Raw genomic sequence first — 11,069 nt, forward strand, 5'->3', positions numbered from 1 at the left:
GACACTGCATTTGGATATAACCTATGAAAGCCTCTTGTATACTCTAGTCATATTTATGTGTGTGTTTGTGGGCGTGTGTTCATAGATACATGTAAGTTCAGAGGATGGCGGAGTGTAGAATGTGTTCTGCTCCTTCACTACCTACTTTATTCCCTTGTGACAGGGTCCCTTGCTGAACCTGAGGTGAGGCTCACTGTCAGGAAGCCACCATCATCCTCCTGGTGACATACCAAGCACTGGTGTTTGCAAGTGTGACCACACACTTGGCTTTATCACTCTGCCGTCTCCCCAGATCCTCCTACATTTTAAATAATCTCTGAATTACTTTTGTACTTAATGAAATGAAATAATGAGGGGCTGTTATTTAGGAGATGTAAAGAAATAGGGTTTGTATGTGTTCAGTACAGATATGGTATTTTAAAAAACACTTTTATTAGTTCCTTGAGAACTTTGTACATTATATAATGATAAAATTTACTTCTCACTTCTCTTCCCAACTCCTCCCAGTTCCATATACACCTAATTCCTTTTCCCAAATTCAAGCTCTCTTTCTCCCCTCTGTAATAACCCACTAAAGTCATTTATGCTGCCCATAAATTCATGGGCATTGGGCAAGCCACTGGAGCCTGCCCAGCTTTTCACCATCTTTATGTTTGTAGAAAACTGACTCTCCCTTTCCTGACAGCTAGGGCTGAGGCTAGTGGTCCTGTCTTGTATAGAAGACAATGCTTTGTTCTGGTTCTCGATAACATCTGTATCTTATATTTCCACTCCCTCTTCCTTGAGGGTTCCTAAGACTCAACTCCTTCCCTTTTTGCCTCTCACTTTGAGTCTGTGTATATACTTGTGTGTCTATATTAGTGATGTCCCATTTTACATTCAAACCAACACATTGTGGGGGGCGTCTTTACAATTGATTGCAGACAAAATGCTGCAATGCAGACATGGTGTAGCTCAATACCAGAAAGAAATAGGAGATTTTGAGAAACCTACCCAGCTGTTTCTAATGTGAGGTGAAGTTTAGACCTCTGACACAACCTTCTGGCCCTACCCTATGGGTTTAAGATACACATTGTCCCAGTACAATGTTCAAAGGTGGGACTATGAAAAGCAATTGGACCCCGTGTGCTGTAATCAATGAGTTCATCTGTTGATGGATGTGTATGAAGGTGGCAGGAAACTAGGAGATAGGAAATTAAGGAACTTAGTCATTTGCGACATGTCTTGGAGGGTGTTTTTTGTTCTTGGTCTCTTCCTGTGTTGATGCTTCCTGGATGCCAGTGGGTTTAGCAGTTGAGCTCTGTCGTGACCCTTTCATGATCATGTGACCATGGACTGAAACATATGAAACCATGAACCAAATAAGTTTGTTAACTATGTGAGTTGCTAGGCAACTTGTAAGAGTGATGAATGGGATTAACATGAAAGTGGCCAAAGTGATGCTGACCATACCAGGTCAGGTCTGGATATGATGTAGGAGGACCCATGACTTAATCCTTTAAACTCTATTTCTGGAGGCTGCACTCTAAGAGAAGACCCAATGTATCCAGGTGGTTTTATCCAGACGATTCTGCCAGTGTATCTGTTGTCTTAGCAAATCAAGAACCTCCTGCTTCCTTCTCTTGTCGTTCTCCTGACTTCACTTCTGTGTTTTTAATAGACTTCAATATAGTATGAAATAGTGGGAAATGAGTATTAAAAAAGGGAAGGAAGCTATAAATTTTGCTATAAAATCATTAAAATACACACTTAAAATAAATGGGTTTTTAAGTATGTACATTATACTTCAACAAGCCTGCAGAAAAGGCTTGGACAACTATGATGCTTGTCGTGTGATTTGCTATTTGTCATAGTTCCTGTGATTTTGATCTTAATAGTAGTGGGTTTTATTACAGATGACTCAGACACCAGGTTAACCATACAGGCAGAACACTCCGTTCCGTCAGGGAAAAAAAATCATGTCAAATTCATTGGCTTTCTTGATGAGGGTTTTTCTGGTCACAGCCTAGTTGGCTGTAAGTTGGACAGCTATTGGCTGAGAGCAAAGATGGAGAGAGCACAATGTTTGCGGGGATAACTGAAGGTTGTGCTCATGAAAGGGGATGAGTTTCACGGAGATCAGTTGCAGAAGCTCCAGTTGCTGATGGAGCTGAGGCCTAGGAGCCTTGCAAGACTGCCATAATACATTTTGAGATGGCATGGCCAAGTGGGAGATAAGACTAGATGAAGTGGAAAAAATTTAGTTTCTTTGGAAACTCACTTTTGTCACAGGATGTTTTTCTGGAAGCTATGTTAGTAGAGGATATTTTCCTGAAGCAGATACATGAGAAGGCATATGATATTTCGCTGGAGCACACGCTTGAATGGGGACAGGACGTTTATGAAGAACATAAATGAAATCCCACAGAGAGGGAGATGACATTTTTACATTGCTACACCAGCAAGGCTTCAATGGTCTTCGATAGTCTCAGTTCCACAATGATAAATGCACAAAAGAACCTGAGCTATTCGGGCTGATTCTGAATGCTTCTGCTGCTTCTTCTGGTTTCTTAGAGACTTGTGGTCTCTGCCAGATCTTAGCACTGCTACTGATTCATTTTTTGCATCTCCTATTGGACAGTACTGCACAATGAAGATTGGAGTTACCCCAAAGAATTACTTCTAAATAGGTCCACAACTCTCAACCTTTTCCTATCAACTTTCTCTCTCTGTTACCTCTGGTTGGTGGGCTAGAAGGGTGTTTGAAGTGTTTTAGAACCCTAAATAAAGTAGGTTATGAAAAAATCTAAGCGTACAGATATATTCATGGGTTTTGAGAAAGGGTTTTGTCTCCTGCTGAGAGGAGATGATACGTAGGTTGTGACTTTTTGGTTCTGTGGTCTACTGTGACCCATTAAATGGCTAGTGAATGACAGTATCCCAGTAAGTGTAGCACACACTAAAATGCTTTTGCTTGGCGTTTTGAGCTGTAGAATGTATTCATTTCTTGTCATATATCCTCAAGTATTCATGTTGGTGACAGTAGTTACTCTTCAGTTCTGCCATACAGGGAAGTGGGTCTATACGCTGAGAGAAGAGAGTGTCTGGTGGTGAGTATGTAACATGGAGTAAGAGAAACATTACGGTGCTGGGTCTCTCTCTTTTTTTTCCCCCAATTTGACAATCTGGAGTCAACTTAGAAGAGAGAACAATTCAAGAACTGCCTCCAATAGTTAGTCTTTGGGTAAGTCTATGGAACATTTTCTTGATTAATGATTATTGTGGAAGGGCCCACCATTGTGGGCAAGTTCATCAGTAGTCATGTATAAAAAGAATAGCCTTTCAGGCTGTAAGAAATAGTAATGGAGCAAGACATGGGGAGTGTGGCAGTTTGAATAAGAAAGGCTCCCACAGTCATATATTTTAATATTTATTTAACAGGGAGTGACAATATTTTCAAGGATTAGAAGCATTAAGAGGTGTGGCCTCATTGGAGGAAGTGGGTGTGTTGACAAGGGTGGTGTTTGATTTTTTCAAGAGCCCAGTGCTTTCCCAGAATTTCTCTCTCTCTCTCTCTCTCTCTCTCTCTCTCTCTCTCTCTCTCTCTCTCTCTCTCTCTCTCCTTACAGAGCAGTAGTTCTCGATTTCTCCAGTGTTCTGCTCCCTGCCATTATGATGGACCAGACTTCTGAAATTGTAATTTATCCTCCAATTACATAATTTCATTTATAGCAGTTGCCCTGACCATGGTGTCTCTTTACAGCAAGAGAACAATGACTGAGACAGGGAGCAAGCCAACAAACAGTGTCCTCGTTACCGCTTCAAGATCCTGTTCTGGTTTCCCTCAGTGATGGTCTGTAACCTGTAAGGCAAATAACCCTTTCCTACGCAAGGTAGTTTTGATCATGACATTCATCACCGAGAAAAGGAATCAAACTAGAACTTCACAGATCAGTACATGAGCAACCCTTACCTTTAAATTAAAACAATGTGTCTATACCTTTCTATTTGTGGTTATGAGGTAAGAGTCTGTGGCTCTACTAGATACACTGTTTCTATAAGAAATTGTCTTACTTAGGGTTCCTATTGTTGTAAGTAAACATCGTGACCAAAAGAGCAATTTAGGGAGGAAAAGGTTTATTCAGCTTACACTTCTACATTGCTGCTCATCACCAAAGGAAGTTGGGACAGGAACTCAAACAGGCAGGATTCTGGAAGCAAGAACTTAGCAGAGGCTATGGAGTGGCACTGCTTACTGTCTTGCTCCTCATGTCTTGCTTAGCTTGCTTTCCTATAGAACCTGGACCACCAGCCTAGGAATGGTGCCACTCACAGTGGGCTGGGCCCTCCCCCACAAATCACTATGAAAATGCCCTACATTTGGATCTTATACAGGCATGTTCTCAAATGAGGCGCCCTCTTCTCTGATGACTCTAGCTTGTTTCAAGTTGGCAAAAAATCAGGGCGGTGTTTAGAATGTGATTTTCCCATGGTAAGTGTGGCACAAGTAGGAGGTGTGGCCTTGTGGGAGTAGGTGTGGCGTTGTTGGAGGAAGCATATCACTGTGGGGGTGATATGCTTCTCCAACAACATGTCTGCCTAGACGCTTCCTTGATTCCTGCCTTGATGAAAATAGGCTGAACTTCTGAACCTGAAAGCCTGCCCTAATTAAATGTTGTCCCTTGGGGTTTGGGATTTACCTCAGTTGTAGAGTGCTTGCCAAGGAAGCCCAAGGCCCAGGGTACGATCCCCAACTCTGAAAAAAAATAGAACCCCCCCCCCCCCCAGAAAATTTTGTCCCTTATAGGTTGCATTGGTCATGGTGTCTTTTCGCAGAAATGAAACCGGTAGACAACCAGCCAGTATAAAAATTCCAAATAGCAGAATTAATCAACGATAGAAAATATTTTCAAGTCCCACAATGAGAAACTTATTCTTGAGAGAAGAAACATCAATGAATGAGTAGAAGGTAAGGTTGCCTACAAAGAAACCCTTGGAGTGTAGATGTGGCTCAGAGAGACGCCATGGAGTGCACAGGGGCTTCTCAGGAGGAGGGAGCTACATGGTCAGGAACCGCAAAGCATTTTAACGTCACGGCAAATGGCATAGGGGAGATCAGCACGTCTGCATTGGATGCACCATCAAGAGTTTTCTGAGGATAAGCTTTCATGTGAGTAAAAGATGGGAACTTCCTGGGGCTAGATAAGGTAAAAGGGCCCACAGGTGTATAGGAAGCCATCCAGTCGAAGGAGAGTCAGGCAAGGTAAGCCAGTGCAGAAGCCCTTTGTGGTCACCTAGGGGCATTGAGAAGAGACCTCAAAAATATTACAGGATCCAACAGAGTCTAACAGTGCTCAGGGAAGCTAAACAAAGGATCCACGTAATACCTGACAAAAGCTCATGGCATCCTCATGTTCTTTTTTAAATTTCTTTTTACTGATCATACAAAATAATGGGTTTTATGGCACTTTCAGGAATCGATAGATATAAACTTAATTTGGCATTCACTATTCTTGAGTTATCCTCATCAAAATGTCCTCTGGGGAAGCCACCACCTCACATCCACCCTCTGTAGTGATAGCTCGGCTGTTCTTTAAGGAACCAAAGAGACCAATATGGATGTGGCCCAAGTTCAACTCATTCGAGAGCCTTTCTGTTCTTCCTGGGTCTCCTGCTTCACTTTTTGAGAACTCCATCTTGGAATTCCTTCGTCCCTCAGTGTCCTCAACTCCCACATGTGTTCTTTAGTCTTTCTACCACATCACCATCAATTTATTCTTTCTTACCCTCATTCTGGTCTCTTCTCTGCATGTTAAGGTTGGATGTATTTAAAAAGATGACTTTAGGGGCCTGGAGAGATAACCAATGGATTAAGAGCTCATCTGTTTTGAAAGAGGACTTTGATTTGTTCTTTGAGCTCATGTCCAATGGCTCCCAACCACCTTTAATTTCAGCTCCAGGGGACCTGACTATTCTTGTCACTGTGGTCTCCTGTATTCATGCCTTGCCCTACCCAGATAAATAAAAATAATATATCTACATATGAGAAACAGGTTTCATTAGGTTTTGTTAGTCAAACAATCCCTGATCTTCTCTGATTCTGAGTCTGCTTGGATCAGTTTATTTGGGTTTCCCCTTGAGTTCCAAGACCACCTCTCTGTTACCTCCCACTCTTTCCCCAACTATCTGTTTCTCCCTCAAACTTCCCCTCAGAGAGTCTATCTATTTCTGGCCCCTCTCCACTGCTTCCTAAACATCCATCTTTTTTTCCCCTGTGCCATCCCTGCTCCTCTAAGCCTCATCTCCAGTTCTTTCCTCTCCCTAAAGACCAGACCAGCTCAGTCCTGTTTGTTTTAGCGTATGTGACATTAGACTTGCTGTTCACAGCCTTGAACTTTCCGGCTTCCTCTAAATGTTCCATCCACCACAACCAGTCTCCTCCACAAAAGTATGCACACACAACATGTCACATCACACATTTTAATTTTTAGTGCAAAAACAAAATCCACTGGAAAAGATACTGGGGTTGTCAAAGTCCATTGGGTATCTGAAACACAGAAAAACAAACATTTTCACCCCAATCCTATAAATTCCCCATATATGTCCCCTCACTTTGTGAATTTCACCTTAACGGATCTTTTCCATCAGATTATAGACATAGATGTGGACGTCACCATCAAACTTGATGAAGTACACGGAAGGCTTGGCTAGAACTTGGTAAATGACTTTGCCGATCTTTTTGGACCCGTCACTTCTGGTGAACTGCACACATTGACCTGTTAAGATGTCACTGTCAACGTCTGACTTCACCTCTGCTGGCGAAATCTCTGGAATGATATGGAGATTACCTTCTGTGTAATCATCCAGGAGCTGATAGATATATAGGACTGGATCTTTCTCATAGGTGATGTAAAACCAGTCCTTCATGATTGGTACCTGGGCTAGGACCACCCCCCTCCAGTTGTCCTTAGAGCCATGTTTGCCCTCAAATTTATGCTCCACAGCACGGCCAACCATGGCACTTGCGAGATGGGCGTCTTTCACTTGAGGAAACACAACTTTGTGAGTCAAGACCTTAAGCTTTAAAATCCTCTCATCGCTGTGAAGTGCCAGTCCATAGACACAATCAACTCCATCATACTTGACCAGATAGAGAGAGGGATTCGTTGGCAGTTGATCTAGAACTATGGCCTTCCATTGGGTGACGGGCTCATCACCTTCCTTCCATCCGTGTGAAATTCTGCAGCCCACAATGTTCCCCAGTGCCTGGGGAGAAGGCCTCCTCCTCTTCCGCTTCTGGAAGGATGGTGTGCTCATCCTCCTCACAGACACCCTCTTCTTCTTGGCTGTAGACATAGTGTGGTAGGCCACAGCACTCCTGGTCCACTGTCTTGTGGCTATTGTTCTGCGTTCAGGCTTCATACTTTCCCATGGCCTGGGTTTGAAGAGCTCACCTGCTTAAACCAGACACAATTCTGGTACCTCTGTCATATGAGTACCTGCAATAACAATGGGGGTGGTGTTGGGGAGGGTGCTGGACCAAGGCTCTTGTCTATGAGAACTTTGGAGCAGGTGAGGAAGGCGATGGTAAACAGGTTTGTGCATCTGAATCTAATGCTGTCATAATCAGAAGTTCATAGAAGTGCTGGGCAATGGTGGAGCATACCTTTAATTCCAGCACTCCAGAAGCAGAGGGAAGCAGACCTCTGTGAGATCAAGGCCAGGCTGGTCTACAGAATTAGTTCCAAGATAGACAAAGCTACCCACAGAAAAACCCAGTCTCATAAATCAAAATCTAAAGTTCAAAGGAAAATGAAAAAATGGTTCTCTACAGCTCAGAATAACATATTTAGCAACATTTCTTCAGCCCGAGGCACTTTGCCTATGCTGAGGAACATCTTGAATGGCTAGGTCAGTGTGGGATTAAGTATCCCTGTCCCCACTTTAAGCAAGCAGAACAGAGAAAGGATAGCAAAGGAGCCAGAAGGGTGGCCACACCCCTTCCCCACCCTCTAACTATGAGCTATTTGGCAACATCCACAAGTATCTGCCCAGAGACAAAGCACAGCAGTCCACTGGCTTACTCTACTGGGCATCCTGACCCAGCCCCAGGTTTATTCCCTGAAGCTGTTGCATTTTCGACCGCAACAAGAGTCTTTTGTGTAGGCAACAATAGCCATTTAGAAATAATATCTACTGGGGTTGGGATTTAACCCAGTGGTAGAGCAGTTGCGTAGCAAGCACAGGGCCCTGGGTTCGGTCCTCAGCTCCATAAAAAAAAAATTTTTTTTTTCTCCAAAAATACACAGGCACAAAGAGGAGCTTTGGCATTTTAGTAGAATTTTGAATTAGATATTGTTAGCAAAGAATAATAAACTCCGGAGACTGACTAGCCTAGACCATCCGCCTAGCTCTCAAACGTGGAAGACATTAGAACGTAAGGTTACTTGCTCTACGAGGGAAAACTTTTAGCTTTCTGTGCTACAAGGGTCCCAGTTATCTTCATAAACGTATTTACCAAAAGAAAATGTCCTAGTCGTCCAGATTCTGTCTTCTGAAACCGGTCAGGCACCAATAGGTTGTTGAACAGTTGTGGGGTTCAGTAGCTGAACTGGCTTTCAGACACCGCTGTGAAGATAGTGAACCCACCTTCAAAATTGTCTAGCGCCTCCAAGTGGAAGAGATGCGCAACCTCCGCCCTTGTGCTCTGTGGCATCATCCAGGCTCTGCTTACGTCATAGAACCCCTCTCAGGCCAGTTCCTTCCCTAGTTACGCTTAGAAACTTCCAGCACCTAGGTTTTAGCTTCTCATGTAGCCTCCTGTTGAACCAAAATAAAGTCCCCACCCAAATATTCTGATGACTCGAGTCACAGTCTGCCTAAGTAGCTCTTTTCATGCTTTTTATTTTTCTGAAAAACTCTTTGGTTTCTGAGTCACCAACATCCTTGGTGGTTATTTTCCCAGCTCCTATCTTTTCTTTGGTTAACTTTAAGTTATTCTCCGTATCAGAAATATTGCTAGGCTCTCTCTCCGAGGCAGCACACAGGATAGAACAACAAAATTAGCTTTATCAAAACCCACAATTAGAGGAGGGCCATTTTTATTCAAACAAAGCCTGAATTTGACAGGATTAAATACCTTGTATTGAAGACAATGGCAATCATGAATTATGGATTCTTTGCAAAGAGCAAGGAAAAATTAGCTGCTGGACCTGCTTCCAAAGTCGGAATAAACTTATCACAAACCCGATATCGATCAGTCATATTTTAAATGACTTTAAAATTTATCAGCACTTCTGATTACAAGGAATTTATTAGATCAAATGCAGTGAAACAGGATGAAATACATGAGTTAATTTTGTTTTTGAAATATGGGTAGACAGAATACTGGATCCAGGTAAGTATGGAATTTACCTATAAATTACAGGCCACTTTAATTGTTTGTGTCACATAGTTCCTCAGATCTTCAAATGGATTCTTTTCAGAACCCTCCCCTGTCCCCACTACACTCTGACCATCCCTTCCCTCTTCCCAATAATTCCCTTCCACTTTAACATTATAATTTTTTTTAAATGTACTTAGAGCTTAACAACTTATGGCAGCTTTTTAAAATCTGTCCAATTTTCTAAGTGCACCGTCTTCTTTTTCTCTTTCTATCGTAGTTTTAAGCACATTTTCTTTCACACTTTGAGTTTTACTCACTCTCTGCTCTTATGACTACTCTGCCATTATGTGTCTGTTAGTCCACTATGTGGCTGATCTCAATGTGGAGTTAACTCAAATGACATGAATTTTCCCCCTCTCTCCCCTTAATCTTCCTTCTCTAGGCACCTGCATAGATTGAAAGCATTAGGGATTTTCTTAACCCTGGAAAGCACACACACACACACACACACACACATACACAAACATACGCCCATACACACAGAAAAACTCATAGAAACACAAACACACACACATACATACACACACAAACACACACACAAGCACACACAAACACACACACAAACATACACATATACACACTCAAACACACAAATACAGAGAGAGACAGAGACAGAGACAGAGAGAGACATGGTGAGAGAGAGAGAGCCCATGAGAAAAAATGTGATATCATCATTTTAAGAACATTAAACAGACAGAACTTTCAAAAAAGTGAAGAACAAGTAGGCAACAAGAAGAATAATCTCATCATAGCCATCAACTTGAGGAGGAAAATTTTCACACTCTAGGCTTCTATGTACCAGTCTGTTACTGAGCGAAGTAGGGGCAGGAACTCAGGCAGGACTCTAGAGGCAGGAAAGGAAGCAGAGACAACTTAGAAATGCTGAGTACTGGATTGCTATCCATGACCTACTCAGCTTTCTCTCCTTCTCATACAACCCAGGGTCACCTTCATAGGAGATGACACTATGCATAGTGGGCTAGACCCTTCTACATCAACCATCAAAAAAAAATTCCTTACAAATGTGGCCAACGGACGTTCTGATGGAGGCAATTCTTCAGCTGACTCTCCTTTTTCCCAGGTTGAGTCAAACTGACAATAAAAACTAACCAGTACCCCTGCACATCCATTCTGATTGCCACACTGTGTGCAATAGACAAGCCATTGGAATATCCTTAGCTGTTGATCACTGGATGAATGGCTTAAAAAATTTGATATACATTGATGTGATTTTCATCTATGTATAAGAGCAAAGGGTTTTGTTCTCAGAAAAACGGAATGAACTATAAAATACAGTATGTTAAGTGAAACAAGCCAGACTCAAACAGATGATTGCAAAATTTAGATTTTAATAAGGGATATTATGTGAAATTGGGCATTTAGGAAAAGGAAGAGGAGCAGCAGGGTGTGTGTGTGTGTGTGTGTGTGTGTGTGTGTGTGTGTGTTTGTGTGCAGGTGGAAATGGTGGTGAGTTGTGAGAAAGAAGATGGCTAATGTACATTATAAACCTGTACTAGGAGTCACAAGCAAGCCCACTGACTTGTACATTTAAAGAATATCGATATAAGAGAGCTGAGTCTAAAACAATGTTTTGATTAAATTGGGAGTTTATACTTTAGAGATACCATAAAGTTTATTCATATTT

The 11,069-nt window shown here is 42.2% G+C and overlaps 1 protein-coding gene across 2 annotated transcripts; it reads right to left on the reverse strand.

Moving 5' to 3' along the window:
* Positions 1-6,449: 6,449 nt before the first annotated feature.
* Positions 6,450-8,677, reverse strand: LOC134484326 (Y-linked testis-specific protein 1-like). Of its 2 annotated transcripts, XM_087601400.1 has the most exons (3): positions 8,498-8,677; positions 6,606-7,478; positions 6,450-6,526 (listed from the first exon to the last, which is right to left on the reverse strand). In XM_087601400.1, exon 2 carries the CDS (start codon positions 7,399-7,401, stop codon positions 6,607-6,609), a length of 795 nt encoding a protein of 264 aa, XP_087457526.1. In that variant the 5' UTR covers positions 7,402-7,478; positions 8,498-8,677; the 3' UTR covers positions 6,450-6,526; position 6,606. The 2 variants fall into 2 exon arrangements, with proteins under 2 accessions (XP_087457526.1, XP_087457525.1); XM_087601399.1 differs by having other exon boundaries at positions 6,450-7,478; positions 8,498-8,671.
* Between the last annotated feature and the right edge of the window lie 2,392 nt (positions 8,678-11,069).

Source organism: Rattus norvegicus, chromosome Y (genome assembly GCF_021556685.1).
Source record: "Rattus norvegicus strain SHRSP/BbbUtx chromosome Y, alternate assembly SHRSP_T2T, whole genome shotgun sequence".
Lineage (NCBI taxonomy): Eukaryota > Metazoa > Chordata > Mammalia > Rodentia > Muridae > Rattus > Rattus norvegicus.